Consider the following 17,361-nt stretch of genomic DNA (forward strand, 5'->3'; position numbering starts at 1 on the left):
CGGGAGAGCGCTGAGGACTGAAAATCCTCAGAGACAAACTCTGTGGAGACAGTTCACGAAGGCTCGGAGGGGACGCAGCTGCGTTCGGGCCCGATTCTTGGTGAAGAGGTTCATGAGAGGCGGACAGAGGAGGGCAAATATCTTGAGATTTTTTTGAGGAGTCTCGTGAGGGAAGGCTCTGTGAGGGCGGACAGTCCCTGAAGAATCGAAGGGCTCTGAGGAGAACCGGCACAGGGACCAAGGCTGAGGGCGGACGACCTGCTGCCGAACCGCGGGGCCGCTGAGGCGGGACCCCCTCGACGAGTGAAGACAATCCCTGAGAAGGAAAGGCCAAGCGCTGGCCGTCAGCCCAAATCGCACCAACCGCTTCTGCGCCTCGAAGAGGCCGGCCAATCCACCTCCACGCCCGATGACTCAGGCGCGTCGTACGTCCTCCTCGGATTGGCTGCCTCTGAGCCAAATAGGCGGGTCTTGAGACCTACTTCCGGTAATGGTGAGGTCGGCCGCCGCAGAAGCCGGAAGAACACTCCTGCGCGCGCTTGCAAAAGTCCCGACAGCTCCGGGGACCGTGGCGCGCACCCGGGGGGCGGGGGAACCGAAACATAAGGTGAAGGGAGCGGGACCTACCCCACTAGAGATGCCGGAGGCCTTGGGGCAGGAGGTGGGGACAGAGTGGGAGGGGCGGGGCATGCAGGGAGTGGAGGAATTAAATGAAATTGGTCAGGTCTCTGAATAAACTGGCCAAGTGTCGGTGTGCGAGGCCATGAGAGGCGTGGTCTTGTACGAGCTAGGATTTTGGGTGGTGAGAGGCTCTAGCACTGAATGGGCTTGGCCATTTGGGGGCGGGATCTTGTATGGAAATATAAGCCCGCTTCTCTCTGCCCTGTAGCATGGGGCATCGTACTCTGGCCTCCAGCCCGGCCCTCTGGGCCTCCATCCCCTGCCCACGCTCTGAGCTGCGCCTGGACCTGGTTCTGGCTTCTGGACAATCCTTCCGGTGAGTGACCGCACCTCGGAGGCCCCTGCCCTGGGACCCTCGATCCTGGCTCCTCAGCACTGCCTGCCTGGGGTGCGATGGCCTATTGGGGTGATGAAAGAAACCTCAGGGTACCAAAGAGGAAACCGAAGCCCAGATGGCCTGTACCTCTTTTACTAAGGACAGGTAATAGGCCTTCTGTGCAGTGTTGTGAGGATCAAGCAACATAACTGATGTAAAAGAAAGCACTTTTATTTTGCAGTGAGTAAATTAATTTTGAAAGGGATCAGATGTAGGATGGGAGGGACTTCAAAGGGTGCAGGAAGGGAAATGGAGTACTAGGGCTGCCATGTACCTTGGGGCTCAGGTGGAGGGAGCAAAACCCTGCACACTGGAGTGGCGTGCTGGCAGACCAAGTATGGACGCTGACCCAGACCGAGGAGCAGCTCTACTGCACTGTGTACCGAGGGGACAAGGGCCCGGCTGGCAGGCCCACAGTAGACGAGCTGCAAGCCCTACGCCAGTACTTCCAGCTGGATATCCGCCTGGCACAACTGTATCACCATTGGGGTTCTGTGGACCCCCATTTCCAAAAGGTGGCCCAAAACTTCCAAGGTGAGTACAGGGTCTGGGGGCAAGGGTTAAGGTTCTTGTTCTTTGGTTAAGTTACTTTTGTGACTTGGTTTTCCCATCTGTAAAGTCAGGATTATACCTACTTCATAGTGTCTAATGAGAGTAACTATTATTAATACTATTACTAGTAATAGTAATAATGCTATTACTACTGTTACTATATACTGATCACCGTAGTGGAGTGACAATGATATTGAGCCAAAACCTGGCTGTGTGACCTGGGACAGGTATCTCACCTATCCTGCAGATATTTACAGAACATCTGCTGTGTGAATGGGGATACAAAATGGGAGGATAACCCGACCCCACAAGATGCTGTGAGGAATGAGAGGCCTGGTTTTGCTTTCTCTAACAAAGCTGTCTCTCATTCTCCTGAGATCCCCCTGGAGCCTTGGTGCCTAGGATCTGAGGATAGGAGGACGCCACTACTGACAGCGGGTGTTTCTCCTACCCTCTGCCTTCTGGCCCCAGGTGTTCGTCTCCTACGACAGGACCCCATCGAGTGCCTTTTCTCCTTTATCTGCTCCTCCAACAACAACATCACCCGCATCACCGGCATGGTAGAGCGGCTCTGCCAGGCCCTCGGACCTCGGCTCATCCAGCTCGATGAGGTCACCTACCATGGCTTCCCCAGCCTGCAGGCCCTGGCTGGTGAGTGGGTGGGTCTGTTGCCCCCAGGACCGCCAACAGCTTTCAGGTTCTGTTCAATTCTTCCCTGGTCACCATCTCCCCTCTCAAAGTTTCGTGCCTTCCTGAACACTGCCCCCAACCACAGTCTCCCTGCCTCCTCTGAACAGCCCCAATTACACTTCATCCTCACTATCCATCTCTGAAACGTCAGCACCTTATTCCTCTGTGCTTTTTGCCCCATGCATTCAATGTCTTCCCAGAAAAACAACTGCCAGCATCTGTATACGGTTCACAGTAGTGTAAGGGTTAAGCACATGGGCACTGGAGACAGATTATCTAGGTTTGAATTCCACCTTTGCCATTTGACCTCCAGCTATGTGCCCTTGGATTTCTTTACCTTTGAAATGGGATAATAATGGCACCTTCTTATCAGAGTTGTCATGAAGGTTGAGGAAAGGGATGAACACTGCACCTTGCACAGTATTTGGCACACTAGGAGTAAGCAGAAAATTCTCTGTAATGAACTCAACGATTTTGCATCCAAGAACACTCCTGTTCTTCACAGCAGCCCTGTGAGGCAATTATTGTACAGGGGCAAGTATACCAGTTGACAGAGGTGAGAACCAAGCAAGAGGAAGTGCTTGGGGCTGCATAGCAAGGAGACAGCCTGCCTCAAGAAAAGAGAAAGTTTTGGTGCCTAGAAACTGAGTCTTGAGTTCGCTGCCAGCTTAGTAGTCATAAGACCTCAAGGAATTTATTCACCTTCCCAAGCTTCTCTTAAGTTGTTTGTAGAATTGGGGATAAGAGTTTCTACCTAGAAGGGAGAATTGAGCAGTCATGAGGCAGTATAGTATAATGGGCCCAAAGCACAGGCATTGGTGTCCCAGGCCTGTGTGCAAATCCCCACATGTCCTTTCTGAAGCAGGTTACTTAACCACTTCTAAGCCCTCCTTTTCTCCACCTATAAAATAGGAAAAACAGCAGTACTGATCTGAGGGTCCATGAGAAAAGTGAGCATGATAATGCACCTAAGCACATTGCCACCCAGCTCTTAATCATAGAAGCTGTTGCTGTTAGTAGGGTTATTATATTAGATTGTGGATGTGAAAACTTCTTAAAGGGGAAGGATCTCAACCAAGGGGCTGTTCCAGAGCAGTACGACCTCCTCAGTCCCAGCTCTGAGCCCAACACATTGCAATGCTCAGAAGTATTTGTAGAGTGGCAGATCCCAAGCTTTCGTCCTTTCCTTTGCACAAACAAGTGTCTTCTGTCTCCCAGAGGGTGGTGGGGTGGGAGGAGACGCTCTTAGAAAAGGGCTTCTGGTGGGGTGGAGGCCTCACACACTAGCCTGAGGACGGGGGGAGGACATGAGGGTGCCTGACTCCTGCTCTCTTCCCCGCTCCCCATAGGGCCCGAGGTGGAGGCCCACCTCAGGAAGCTAGGCCTGGGGTACCGTGCCCGATACGTGAGTGCCAGTGCCCGAGCCATCCTAGAAGAACGGGGTGGGCCATCCTGGCTGCAGCAGCTACGTGAGGCCTCCTATGAGGAGGCCCATAAGGCCCTGTGTGCCCTGCCGGGGGTGGGCACCAAGGTGAGGATAGAAGTCAATGTTTTATTAGAGAAACAAGCAGAGGGTATAAAGGACATTCCCCTTTGAATGCATTTTCAGAAAGACCATCTGTTCAGGTGCATATGTCTGCTGCTGTATGTATGCAGAAAGTTCCAGAAGGAATCACAGGAAACCTAATAGTGGTTACCTTTGAGAGACAAATGGGCGATGTTTCTCCTTTTCATTTTGTTCATTTCTTAGAATTAACGTGTACTTATAAAACTTTTTGTTTAATGGCAACAGGGTTATCTAGCAGTAAGATGATTGGGGAATTGGCATTTGTTATTTTCTTCTTCATAATTTTCTGTAGTTTAAACAATGAATTTTTGTTCAAAGCATTTTTTTTTTTTTTTTTTTAATGGGCTCTGGACACCAGCCTAACATGAAATCTTAGTTCTGCAACTTCCTAGCCATACGGCTTTGGTCCATTCACTCCACCTTTCAGAACCTCAATTTTCTTATCTGTAGATTTGGTAATATCTCTTCCTAGGATATGGTGCCGCATAGGTGTTCACTCAAAGGCAGCGCTTATCATAGCTATTTTTAAAATTATTGATAGTTGATATAGATTGAGAATATAGAATAATAATAACCTCAAAGGGGAGGAGGAAGCATGCTGGGCCTTGGGGCTAGAAGCAGGTTGCTGGCTGGATCTGCCATTCCACCGCGATAGTTCACTCTGTGTCTGTCAAAGGTGGCTGACTGCATCTGCCTGATGACACTAGACAAGCCCCAGGCTGTGCCCGTGGACGTCCATGTGTGGCAGATTGCCCAACGTGACTACGGCTGGCACCCTACCATGACCCAGGCCAAGAGTCCGAGCCCCCAGGCCAACAAGGAACTGGGTGAGGAGAGAGCGCGGGGTGCCAGGGTTCTCACCCTCTCGGTCACCTCTCCCTAAACCTCATGTCCCCTGTGGCTGGGAATCAGGGGGCCCAATTCGTTTAGCCTTATCATATCTGGTTTAGGAAACTTTTTCCGGAGCCTGTGGGGACCTTATGCCGGCTGGGCACAAGCGGTGAGTATACCCAGGCTGTTCCTCATCCTCCGGCCATTAACCCAGACCCCATAGGATATCTCCCCCAGCTCTGACTCAGTGGACTCTTCCACCACCACCACCACATCAGGTGATGCTAAAGGACTCTCCAAACCCCTCCAGCCCTGACCCCCAGGACTCGGTACCTACCTCCAGTGGATTCTTGTTGCCCTAAGCCCTGCTTCCCCTGGACTCCTCTACCTCCCCACACTGCCCTTACCTCCACCAGCCCTGAGCCCAGAGCACCCTCCTCCCCATACAAACTCCCTGCCCACTCTCCCCACAGGTGCTGTTCATTGCGGACCTGCGCCAACCCCACCACACTCGGGAGCCACCAGCAAAGCGCAGAAAGAGGTCCAAAGGGTCGGAAGGCTAGGTGGGGGCACTGGGCAAAGGATTCCTGCCCCCAATCCCCCCTTTTCCCCGCCCAGTCTCATGCTGGGGACTGGGCTCCCTGCAGCTACCTTGGCGGTCAGGCACCACCAAATCAAGCAGTTTGTACAACAAGGTGGGATGGGGGGGTATCCGGAAACAGAACTACCTGTGGTTTTATCCTCTTCCCTTTATTACAAGAAGGAACAATAAAATAGAAACATTTGTATGGAAAATGCATTGGAGGAGAGGTAGGGAAGGGTTTGTGAAGGGGGTGGGACAGAGTAACCCCAGTTCAGGGAGGGACGGAGAGCAGGTTATCCCCCCCCAACCCCTCCCATGCCGGAGATCCTGATGCTCGCTCCAGGTCTTTAGAGCTGGGGGGGCAGTGTGGAGGGCAGGTCCGGGCCCGGCTCCACACAGCAGTCCCGACAGCAGCAGCCAGCCGCCGGCCCTAGCATGGGAAGAGAGGACAGTGTTAGCTGAAGGCACAGACCCTCCACTTTGGCCTGGGAGCCTCTGCATGGACCACCCCTGCCACCCTACAGAGCCACAGTCCTCACCCCCAGCTTCCGGTGTGAGCAGCTCCCCGTGGCTCGCCATCTGTCCCTGCCCCTCCTGGCTGGTGCCCAGATGCAGCTTCCTCATGTGCCGCACCACAGCTGTGGCATTGAAGGCTTGCTGTGGGGAGAGAGCAGAGGGGGGATTTTGAGGGAGCAGACGGGGGTGGTAGTCATGGGACAGGGGCTAGTGGTGGGCTTCTTGCAGTGGTGCTGTTATTTTTATTCAGGTGCTATTTCTTGATCCCCTAAAACTGTAACCAAGGTGCCATTAAATTCTATTCAGTCCTATTACATATGTACACACATATACGCACATACATAAAAATGTGTATATAAAGAGATATGTATAACTTTATATAAAATTAATTCATATTTATATATAAAAGAAACATTTGTATAGCATTAGGTCTCAGGCACAATTCTAAGCACTTTGGTTAATAATTAATTTAACCCTCACAAAACTTTATGGTAGGCATATTTCAATTTCAGAGGAGGAAACTGAGGCACAGAGAGGTTAAGTAACTTACCCGGTGTGTGTGTGTGTGTGTGTGTGTGTGTATCATTCTCTATTCAACACAGCCAACTGTTGTCCTTCCAGCTGCTCAAATTCACCATGTCCAGAATTAAATCATCCCCCCCACAACCTGTTTCTGCATACTACCATCCTTTCCCCAGCCAGACGCTTGGGCCAGCCTTTGACATCTTGTCTCTCCTTTCCATCCATTCCATCATCACATCTTATCAATTCTTCCTCCCAAATGACTCCTGCATCCACCACTGTTCTCTGTCCTGTTGCTACGGCTCTGACCCTCACCATCCCCTGCCTTAATCTCTGCCATTGCCTTCTGATGGGCCTTTCAGTCCCCCACTCCATGCTATTCTGCATCCTAAGAGCCCTTCTAAAGGGCTTAAAATCCTCCTGGCCTCCTCAGCACCCCTAGGATCAAGTCAGTGCTCTACTGTTGGCATTCGAAGCCCTGAATGGCCTGGCCCTGCCAGCCTCTTCAGTCTTGGCTCCCGTCCTTCCCCCCACTAAGCCACTCCAGTCACACCAGGCTTAGCACTTGCACTTCCCTGAATGGCCGCACTCTCTTGCCATTTGCACACCTGTTCCCTCTGCCTCAGCCCTTATTCCCTTTTGCCCAGCTAATCCCTGTTCAGCTGTCAGGTCTGATCCCATGACCCTTCCTGGATCTGTGAGGCTGGACTAGATACCTCCTTAAGATATCTGTTCTCCCTCTAAACTTGGAGGTCATGGACACTCTCTAGAAAAGAGTAGGTGTCAAGGAGCATTTGATGAATGAATGAATGAGATCTTTGAGGACACATCACTGAGCAGTTACTGTGGGCCCAGCTTGGTGCTGTGTGAGCTGAGGCCTGGATGGGGGTGTCTAGGGAAGCTGGGACCCAAGACTAGGGATGTAGTCTCACCTTCCACTTGCTCTTGGCAAAGTTCTTCTTGATCTGCTCGCTCACCGACTGGTGGATATTCTTATCTAGAGCCGTATCCCCTGCAATCCTGGGAAGGGGTGTGTGGAGGGTTGCCTATGAGAGGCAGAGGCAGGCTGGGGGGTCCCAGACCCCACTCCAGCCCACAGCTTGTGGGAGCTCTCACCATGGATGCTGCAAGGCCTGCTCAGAGGTAAACCTCTTCTCTGGATCCTTCTCCATCAAGTGCCGAATGAAGTCTTTGGCTGGACCCCCAAAAGAAGACAGAGACAGGGTGCCGGTGCCTCTGGGCACCCACAAGACAACCCACCCCATTGGGTCTGGCCTGGCATCAAAGCAACACGAATTTGTTCATGTGCTCCCCTCTGCACTTCTTCTCTAAGCCCCCACCCCCCACCCCAAGCCTTCAAACTCTCTCCTGTGAGAAGGATCTATCTACTCAGAATATTCACACTGAAATGTAAATGACTGCTATAGTTGCACAGGTTTGCTTCCTAATAAGAGGCACAAAAGGAAGGGGGAAGATTTTGTGGTGGCATTAGGAAGTCAGTAGGGGTAGGTATTTAAAAAACAGAAACAAAACATGTTTAAATAAAAGAACAAATACCTGCAATTGCTCAGACTGGGGCAGAGGCAGAGGGAAGCATGGGGAGGGAGGGATGGAGGGGTGTCTGGACCTGAAGACAGCTCTTTATCAGGCTAGGGGGTCTGACAGGTAGAAGGCAGTAGGGAAACCCCCCAAGGCAGATGAGGAAGGCACAGGGGAAGAAGGCAAAGCCCAAGATACCAGAGTCAGAGATGTCGTCCCAGTAAGGAGAGTCAAACTCGTACTCGGCCTTCAAAATCTGTTCAAAGAGTTTGGCATCATTCTCGTCATAGAAGGGGGGGTAACCGCAGAGCCTGGGCAGGGAGAAACTCATCCTCATTTCACTTCCAGTGCAGCCACCAGCTCCAGGATGGAGCTTTGGGGCAATCCCCAGGGTCAGGCAGGACCCACAGGAAGGAATATCCTCCTTTCATAAAGAGGGAAACTACCCCTCTCTGCCTTGCTCACTCCTGACTGGCTACGGTGGCCTTCTTTCTGTTCCTTGAACGTGCCACAATTTTTCCCACCCCAGGGCCTTTGCACTTACTGTTCCCTCTGCCTAAACTCTGCTTCCCCCAGACCTCAAATGGCTGGCTCGCTCATTTCATTCAGGATGCCATTCAAATGTTACCTCCTCAGAGAGGCCTTCTCTGAACTCCTTATCTAAAATGGCATCCATCCCCTGCTCGATTTTTCTTCATAGCATTTTTTACTACCTAACATGATACAGATTTATTTACTTGTTTACTGTCTGTCTCCCCTACTAGAATATCAGCTCCCCGAGGTCAGGCACTTTGCCTGTTTTGTTCTCTGCTAATCCCCAGTGCTTGGCACAGTGCTTGCAACATAGTAGGTGCTCAGTAAATATCTGTTGAACCAAGTAGCTAAGTAATTAATTGGTAGATATAAATCTGGAGGAGAGGAAGAAAGGGCAGAGGGAAGGAAGAGAGGACAGAGGGGGTGAGGACAAGTCTGGAGTCATTCCCCAGGGATGAAGCCCCCACTCACAGGATGTAGGCGATGACCCCGATGGACCAGCAATCTACTGCCTTGCTGTAGGGCTTCTGGGCCAGGACCTCGGGAGCTACGAAGGGAGGGGGACATGGTGGTGACAAACCTCTGCCCTGCAGTGTCTGGGCCCGCCCCCGCTCCCAGCCCAGGGCCCTCCGCACCCACGTATCCCGGGGTCCCACAGGCCGTGGAGAGCACGCTGCCTGGGTCCTCCATCTTGGACAGGCCAAAGTCAGAGATCATGATCTTAGAGTCTTCATCCAGGCTGTAGTACAGTAGATTCTCGGGCTTGACGGGTGGGAGGGAGAGAAAGGGGCAGTCAGAGGTGGCCAGAGGTCAACAAAAACATCTGCCTTCCCAAGCATTTCTGCAGACACAATGGACTCTCCAAAAGCCACTGTGGCTTCACAGCTGCCATCTTGGCTAGAGGCACAAGAAACTCAAGGAAGTTCTCAAGAAGGTTAAATGTTCCAGAAAGGACAAGGGCTGAGGGGGTGGGGGAGGGAATTTTCCATAAACCTCAGGTGTGTATTGTGAAGCCCTAAAGAAATAATTTTTGAACACCTGTGCCAGACCCTATGGTGGTGCTTAATTTCATTTCACCCTTACCACATCCCTGCAGGCCAGTGTGAATAATCCCATTTTACAGATACGGAAACTGAGGTAAAGTGACTTACTCAAGAACCCACAGTCAGGAGGCAGGAGGGCCAGAATTCAAACCCAGATCTGTTTGACCCCATCAGTCTTCTGGACCAGAATGAGATGTACTACAAAATGTGAACCCCATCATTATCTGAGTAGTAGGATTTCAGGGACTTCTGGCTTTCTTCTTTATGCTTTGCTGTCCCATCCAAGTTTTTCCAAAAAGCAAAAGGAACTCTTACTATCAGAAAAGGACGCAAAACATTATTTGGATAACATAACAGCACACTTCACTTCTGTGTCTATTTGAGTGTCTTAACTGAGATGGGAGGAGGCAGTTTTAGAGATTACAAAGTCCGTTTTGTAGATAAGTCGAGGCTCAGCAAGAGGCCACGAGCTGCCCAAGGTCACAGAGTAAGTTTTCTGCGGCTTCACCCCTGGGTGCCCCACCTTGAGATCCCGGTGTACGATGCCCAGGTCATGCAGGTACTTGACAGCATCCAGCACCTGGAAGATAAGGCGGCTGGCATCCCGCTCTGTGTAGAAGCCTTTTTCTACAATGCGGTCAAACAGCTCCCCGCCTGAAACCCTGCAGCAGGGGACAGGGCACACAGGTCAAAGGAGTGGGGCTGGAGGGAACAGGTTCCCCAGTCTGGGGGTGGGGGGCAGTAGGGAGAGGGGTGAGGAAGGGGCAGAGGTGGGGCAGAGGCTGGGCCACTCACAGCTGCATGATGAGGTAAAGGTGGCCCCCACTCTCATAGATGTCGTCCAGGGCTACAATGTTGGGGTGTTTGATCCTGGAAGCAGAAACGAGGTGGTTCGGAACTGACGATAGCTCAGCCACCTCCCCACCCTCACCTCCCACCGCCTGCAAACCTGGGCAGGACAAACCAAGGATCTGGGCCCTAAAGGGAAAAGCTGATTTACTGTGATTTGTTATAATTTACTGAAAGGCAGGAGAGCAGAGGGGTAAACACTGGGCTCTGGCATGAGACAGACTTGGTCCAAAGGCTGCTGTACCACACACCATTTGGCAGCAAAGTCTCTTTGCTTCATAGCACTGTTCAATGTGTGAATTTTAAAAATGTTGTGCGTTTACAAGTTTGTCAGCTTCCCCCACCAGAACGTCAGCTCCACAAGGCCAGGGACTTTGTCTTGCTCACCACTGCTCCTCCAGCACCTGATGCAGAGTGGGTGCTGAATTGAATGTAACCTCCCTAAGTTTCAGTTTCTTCTCCTATAAACTGAAGCCAGTGATGGTACTTCCCTGGAAGAGTTAGGGTGAAGATCCCGTGACATAAATCAGGTTAAAGGTGCATGGCACCGTGCCTACCACACGGTAAACACCCATTAAATGAACCAATGATGGTGATTGATCTTGATGAGGCACGAACTTGGGCACATCCCTTGCCCTCTTTGGGCCTCAGTCTCCTCCCCTGGGAAGTGGAAATGATCATTTCTTCCTTGCTCATCTCTCTGCCCAGGGTGGCTGGAAGGTTCAAGGGGGAGACTGGAAATGAAGATTGTAAGGGTGCCAGTGAAGGCCAGGAGGTTTTTACATCAGCACGAGCATTTCCTATGCCAGTTGGTTGCTGATTTAGTCGGGGTTAGCAGACAGGTATGTCTGAACTTGCTGAGTGGCTTTAATATGGGCGTGGGAAATTGAGGTAGGTCTAGAGATAACACCAGCTGAGATATGTGGTTCAAGCCATGTTCAAGAATTGACCTTCAGACCTGATCGTACAAACTAAACCACTGGAGATAAGCACTTATATCTCAATCACATCTGCTACATTAGCTATCATGCCAGGCACGTGAAATAAAGGACCTCTAAGACTCCCCATAACCATACCAAGTGGGTATTATTACCCCGCATTTTAGAAATTAGTGATTTGAGGCGGGGTAGGAGAAGAGTGGGAGGGTCAGAGCAGGGTCAACCCAGGGCAGGGACAGACTGTGGCCCACGCACTTGTGCAGGACAGCAATCTCATTCTCCATGCTGCCCTCCTTCCCCTCCAGGGCCTTCTTGGCGATGCATTTGATGGCCACCAGCTTCTGAGTTCTCTTATCTTCTGCCAGGATTACCTCAGAGAAGGCCCCCCTGCAGAGAGAAGGGATTCACAAGGTGGAGAATCAGAACCCCAGTTACCTTCCAACTTCTCCTCCATCCACTATGGGTTATGTGACCACCTCTGGACCAATTGCTCATCCAACCCCTGGCTCCAAAGTTGGTTACAGGACCCAGGCCTGGCCCATCAGAGTAGTCTATTCCCAGGCCACAGCAGTTGGGTCACATGACGAAAACAAGGTTACTGGCACTTTGAGAGTGAGGCACTCTTTCCCGCTAAGGTGGTAGGCTGTAAGCTGGGAGCTAACCACTTGGGGAAAACCTACATGAGAATGAGGCCAACCCAAAGGATATCAGACTGATAAACAGCCAAAGACAATTTCCTCATAACATCATGTAAGACTCTGGATCCAGCCATGCCTGAAGTCTACTCCTGAGATTGATTCATTCCCTTTTCTGCTAGAGCCAGTTTGAGTCCTGGCTAATTTAACACCCTTTAGAACTTTGAAGAACCATCAGCACAACTTGGAAGCCTTTTAGGAATGCAGAACTACTAAATCCCATCCCCCAGGACTACTAAATCATTATGAAGTTTAACAAGATCCTCAGGTGATCTGTATACACATTAAAGTTTGAGAAGCAGTGCTGTAGAACAGGCTCTTAGAAAAGAACAAATAAACCCATTTTCACTGAAGTTCACCAGTTAAGGAGGATTTACTAGGGTTTTCTTTCTACAGCTATTTGTTGCTGTTTGCATCTCTCATGATGAGATTTCAATCACCAGGAATAACTAGTGACTACAGACGACTCATCACTGGTTTCCAGTCTTATCCCTGTCCAATGTACTCTCCATACTGTGGCCAGAGTGACTGTCCTGAATTGCAAACCTGTCAAAAAGTCCTAAATGTCTTCCTGTGGTCCATGGGATAAAGTCCAGGCTCCGTAGCCTGCCTTTCAAGGCCATGCATGACCCATTCTCTTCCCTTCCCCAGCCTCTGATTTTAAGTCCCATCAGACTCCTTACCTCTTTCCACACAAACATGCCTCCAAGCCTTTGCTTATACTATTCTTTCTCCCTGGAATGCCTCCTCCCTCTCTGACAGGTGCACTCCTACCCATCCCTCAGTGCCCAGCAACAATGCCCCCTCCCCAGAAAGTTTTCCTCAAGGCAGAAGTCACAGCTCTCTCTGGTGTCTAAAAAGCCCTCAGTCCCAATCTTAACTGGAGCACAGCACACACCCTGTTGTTATTGTCCCTGGGTCTGTCTCTCCCACACATCTGGGATCAAGTTGAGGAGCAGAGACCAGGTTTGAGCTATTCCTGGATTCCCAGCATCAAGAACGGAGCCATGCCCAGCCTCAGTTCCTAAGTCAAGGCTGGGGACCCCCAGCTGTGGGTGGCAAGTCAGATAAGCTGGCCCCTTCATTCTCCTTCACTTCCTTCTCTCCAGCAGGAACCTAGAACTTCTGCAAGAGCAGCCCCTGTCCCATCCACTGATAGCCAGAAGTGAAAAGCAGGGACCAGCCTGGGCTGTAGAAAACAGGAAGCAGTGATCAAGTGACCAGAGGAAGCACTGGACCCATCCAGACTCAGGAGTAGGGACCTCCCCAGCCCCTCCCTCCAGGCCAGCTCAGGGACAGCACCTCCCCTTCTTTCCCGCCCTGAGAATTGAGGGGTCACTCACGTGCCCAGAACATCGCGGAAGTCATAAATGTCCCTAATGTCCTCTGCCTGCTTCCAGCTGGGGCCTTCCACTGCCCCTGGCATGGCCCACTGCCCCCTAGCCACAGCCAGGGCTCCTGGGAAGGAAAATGGAGAAAGGAGGCTCAGCGGGGCGAGTCTTCTCTCTGGGAACTTACTGGGGGCCCCACTCAGTCATTCAACATGCATTTGTTCATTCCCCGGTCATTTGTTCATTCAACAACATCCACTCAGCAAATCCTCATGCCTAGAGGAAAATCTTCAGGGCAGCAAATTCTTCACTCAAAAAAGTCATCCATTCATTCATTTATTCAGCCCACCTCCCAGTTTCTTCCTCTCCAAATGCAAACACCCAGGGGACCCTGACCTCTGGAAAGACAGCAGAGAAGACTCCAGAGGTGTGTGTGGAAGTGCTCGGCCCTGGAGGACCCTCCTGTTCCCAGAGACAATGACGTCCCAGCTCCACCCTGGGAATTGCTGGGGTGTCTCCTCTCCCTCCTCTCCCTTCTCCCCCACCCTGGCCTCTCAGAAATCAGGTTTCCGCCAGCCTGGGCTTCCAGCAATATCTCAGCCACGTTTTTAAATAGCTCCTTCTGCACCGTTACCACGGCAACAGCAGCCGCAGCTGGAGCTCTGACTACCCCCCTCTCCCTCTTGACTCCCCATCTGGGCCCCAGCAGCCTAAGAAATGGTCCCACCCAACTTGTCTTCTTCTAGGCCTGTCTCACCCTGATGTAACCTGGACCTTCCCTCACTGAGGCCCATTTCTCATCCAGCAGTAGAGTGTGGAAGTTTTCTCCCCATTTATCAGATGGAAAATAGGAAGACTAAGTTTGGAGAATGGGTAGGGGCAGGGTCCAAAGTTATCCAAATGATACCCAGTTGGGACCCCAGCTCAGAATGCTGAGGGCAAAGGACAAGGAGAGGGAGTGTCCTCATCTGGTCCTTCCAATTTGCAGCCTGGCTGGGGCCCATTTGGAGAATACAGCCTCCCAACCCTATCCCAGGCCTGCAGAGACCAGTGTGTTGTGAGATCTCAGGGAGGGCACTTTCCCTCTCTGTTCTGCTCTGTTCCCCTGGTGTGAAATCCCAGCCTTGGGTGGGACCTGTTCTCAGGAGGCCCTGGTCACTCATCCCAGGTGCAGAAACTTCTCTAGGAAAAGAAACTTGATGATGAGCTCTTAAGACAGAATCTTAAGCCCACCTGGAGGCCTGGAAAATAAGACATTCACAGTTCCACACACATCCCTACACCCAGACTCCCAACACAAAGCCCCACTCACACCCCTGAACCCAAACACCTGCCCCAGACCCAGCACCCTGCCCCCAAACTCCCCGGCACCTGATCATACACATACATGTACACCCAGACATCAGCACACATCACACACACAGCCCCCTAGGCATTCTTACACCTGAACACCCGCCTGTCCGTCCAAACATTCCTCACCCATATCCCCTTCTCACACCCCAAAACTCACATACACATACACCTAGTCAAAATGACACCTGGACACCAGACACCCCCAGTTCACCTACACCCTCCAGCTTCTCTACCCCACACCCGAGAAGCTCCTATAGCCCAAATGGAACCCCAGCTCTAAACATCCTCAGAACACAACTGCACACCCCCGCCCCACCTCTGAATCACTACCCTTAGAGCCAGATATCCTTACTCCCCAGCACACTCAGCGCCTGGACACAAGTCTATACACCAGAAACCATACCAATTCCCAGACATCCCCACCTATAAGGGTTCCCTCACATACTAATACACCGCACCCCCATGTCTGATCCACACACCTGTGCTGTGACATTAGTACACTCCAACACGGCCCCCACGCATATATACCTCCAAGTGCCCAAGCCCTTCCACATTCAGGCGCGGGAGAATACGCACACACGCACACTCTGACAGACCCCGTCCTGACCCTCCCCTATTACCCACTCAGCTTCCCACCCGGCTGCCTGGCACCTGCCCGGCCCGGGCACAGAGGTGAGGGGGAAAGGCCCAGCCCTGCCCATCCAGGGTCTAGCCCGCCCCGGGCACCCCCTCCCATCCCCGGGGGAGGGCATCCAGCGGCACGGGGATCCCGCCGCCCCTCCTCAGCGCCCAGGGGCACAGGCGGGGCTGCTCCCCGCCCCCGGCGGTACCTGCGGCTGCCCCGCCGCGGGGCTGGCTGGGAGGCCCGAGGTGGCTAGCGCCGAGCTCCCGCCGCCGTCCGCCGCCGCTGCGCGCCTGGCCCGCCCGGCCGCTCTCTCGCTGGGGCTCGGCTCGGCCTCCGCTGCTCCCCCCGCCCGCCCGCGGCTCTGATGTCAGCGGGGGAGGAGCCTGCGGCCCCGAGACCGCCACTGGGAGGCGAGGCGCCGCCCCCGGGCTGGGGAAGGGGCGCCGAGGGACCCCTTGACCCTGGTCAGAACCCCCTGCTGGACGCTTCCGGGCTCTCGTCTGCGGCAGGGCCCCCATTTCACAGACGGAACAACTGAGGCCCAGAGAAATGAAGGGTTAAAAATCAGACTTGAACGCTCGGGGAGCCGGGTTCGAACCGAGCTCTGACGCCAGAGACCGGCCAGTTTCACCTTGCCGCCTCTTCCAGACTAGTTTTGGGAGCTCCCTGAGGCTTCCGCGTGCTCTGTCTCCCCTCCCTCCAGTACCCAGTAGAGAATGAGGCCCTCGGAAGGGCTCAGGAAACTTTAGGGGGGAGGGGAGCAAAAGAATAGGGAAAAGACGGACGCAAGCTGGCAATGGAGAGTCGAGACAGTCGAGGCAGTCGTTAAGAGTGGGAGCTCCGCCCAAGCACCACCGCTTGACAGGTGAGAAAACCCCACCCCGACACCTGCCCCTCGGGCGGATGTGGTGTCCAGAGGGACTGGAGCAGGGAGCGAAGGGCAGAGGGGTGGGGGTTAAATCAGGATCCGGGAGGATGCAGCCCGAAGAGAACCGAAGTGCCACGTGACAGAGCAGGCGCCAGGGACCGATGGCTAGGGGCCAGTTTGGGGAGGGAATTGTACCGAGCCTGCTCATGGGGCGGCTGGAAGGGGGCCAAGGGGCCTGACGGAGGTCCGCTTGGGCCAGGCCTTCCTTCCATGGGAACAAATGCTGCTCGGGTTGGGAGGGGGGTGTGTATAAGCAGCTAGCAGGAACCGGGGGAAGAGTTCCCCTTTGCTGCCCAACCCCCACGCCGCCTCCATTGACCTTCCACTCCTGAATCCCTGCGTCTTCCATCTGGGAATGGAGAGAAGACAATGTTTACCCCAGCTCATTTCCAGCTCGCTTTTTCCTTCCTTATCACTGGGATTTGGGCAAAGGGTGGTCAATTTATTATGCCCATTTTATGGATGAGAGAGGAAGAAGGCTGAGATTCTTAGAAAGGCTTTGGAGTCTTACTGACCCGAGTCACCCTTTACCTCTCTGAGCCTCAGTTTCTTTATCTGGAATATGTTGTCAACCGCGAAATAACAAACTAAGCTTCAAGGCAATAAAGGTATTTATTTAGGGTCATAAAATTGCAATTCTGGGAGCACAGATTCAGGTAGCAACCTGAATTGGTGGATATTTGGGGTACTCCAGTTGTCCTTCAGTTTAGATAGTTAACCGAGTTCTTTATCTTATGGTTTGTTTACTGTGTCCAGATGTCCTTAGGGTTGAGGAACATTGTTGCTTGATGCTTTTTGATGCTTTGCATACTGTGGCAGTTTGTAGTATCTGGCTGAGACCTGCGTAAGAATAACCTCCAAAATGACCTCCTGACTCCATTTGAAATCTCTTAGACAAAAACTCTGTTTTGCCTTATTTCTTTTAACAATATGAATATGATAAGGGATGTGAAGTGCCTAGAACACTGTGCAAGCACAAAACATGAGTTAGACTTTGTGTAAACTGAGGATCAGAGAAGGGGCCTGATTTGTCCAGTGATGGGACACTAAGGGATAATTTCCCTTCCCCAAATCTCAGGATCTCAGACTTCCCAGCTGATGGGGAAAAAAAACACAGCTCAAGCCCAGGGCTGAGCCTCTACTTCTCCCGTCCACCCAACCATCCATTCCGTATATGCACTGAGCAGGGGATTGTTTCACCACAGATT

At 52.4% G+C, this 17,361-nt stretch overlaps 2 protein-coding genes across 4 annotated transcripts; one reads left to right on the forward strand and one right to left on the reverse strand.

The window, feature by feature from the left end:
• Nucleotides 1-497: 497 nt before the first annotated feature.
• On the forward strand, nt 498-5,492 carry OGG1 (8-oxoguanine DNA glycosylase). Of its 2 annotated transcripts, XM_037801444.1 has the most exons (8): nt 498-607; nt 890-997; nt 1,344-1,591; nt 2,081-2,260; nt 3,649-3,830; nt 4,543-4,693; nt 4,817-4,866; nt 5,171-5,492. In XM_037801444.1, the coding sequence occupies exons 2-8, from the start codon at nt 891-893 to the stop codon at nt 5,258-5,260; spliced, it is 1,008 nt and encodes a 335-aa protein (XP_037657372.1). In that variant the 5' UTR covers nt 498-607; nt 890; the 3' UTR covers nt 5,261-5,492. The 2 variants fall into 2 exon arrangements, with proteins under 2 accessions (XP_037657372.1, XP_037657380.1); XM_037801452.1 differs by lacking the exons at nt 3,649-3,830; nt 4,817-4,866; nt 5,171-5,492 and having other exon boundaries at nt 4,543-4,686.
• CAMK1 (calcium/calmodulin dependent protein kinase I) lies at nt 5,427-15,581 on the reverse strand. Of its 2 annotated transcripts, XM_037801347.1 has the most exons (12): nt 15,431-15,581; nt 13,260-13,374; nt 11,477-11,608; nt 10,230-10,304; nt 9,958-10,096; nt 9,027-9,153; nt 8,863-8,938; nt 8,056-8,168; nt 7,435-7,513; nt 7,251-7,338; nt 5,820-5,937; nt 5,427-5,710 (listed from the first exon to the last, which is right to left on the reverse strand). In XM_037801347.1, the coding sequence occupies exons 2-12, from the start codon at nt 13,340-13,342 to the stop codon at nt 5,628-5,630; spliced, it is 1,113 nt and encodes a 370-aa protein (XP_037657275.1). In that variant the 5' UTR covers nt 13,343-13,374; nt 15,431-15,581; the 3' UTR covers nt 5,427-5,627. The 2 variants fall into 2 exon arrangements, with proteins under 2 accessions (XP_037657275.1, XP_037657286.1); XM_037801358.1 differs by lacking the exon at nt 15,431-15,581 and having other exon boundaries at nt 13,264-13,357.
• Nucleotides 15,582-17,361: the final 1,780 nt, after the last annotated feature.

Source organism: Choloepus didactylus, chromosome 1 (assembly GCF_015220235.1).
Source record: "Choloepus didactylus isolate mChoDid1 chromosome 1, mChoDid1.pri, whole genome shotgun sequence".
Lineage (NCBI taxonomy): Eukaryota > Metazoa > Chordata > Mammalia > Pilosa > Megalonychidae > Choloepus > Choloepus didactylus.

Excerpts from the sequence above, each read along its gene's own strand:
- CAMK1 (XM_037801347.1), bottom strand. The coding sequence starts at position 13,342 with ATGCCAGGGGCAGTGGAAGGCCCCAGCTGGAAGCAGGCAGAGGACATT. Across the intron at positions 5,938-7,250 it reads TTGCCAAGAGCAAGTGGAAG|CAAGCCTTCAATGCCACAGC; the intron begins GTGAGACTACAT and ends CTCTCCCCACAG. Across the intron at positions 5,711-5,819 it reads GCTCACACCGGAAGCTGGGG|GGCCGGCGGCTGGCTGCTGC; the intron begins GTGAGGACTGTG and ends TTCCCATGCTAG.
- OGG1 (XM_037801444.1), top strand. The coding sequence starts at position 891 with ATGGGGCATCGTACTCTGGCCTCCAGCCCGGCCCTCTGGGCCTCCATC. Across the intron at positions 998-1,343 it reads GCTTCTGGACAATCCTTCCG|GTGGAGGGAGCAAAACCCTG; the intron begins GTGAGTGACCGC and ends CTTGGGGCTCAG. Across the intron at positions 3,831-4,542 it reads TGCCGGGGGTGGGCACCAAG|GTGGCTGACTGCATCTGCCT; the intron begins GTGAGGATAGAA and ends TGTCTGTCAAAG.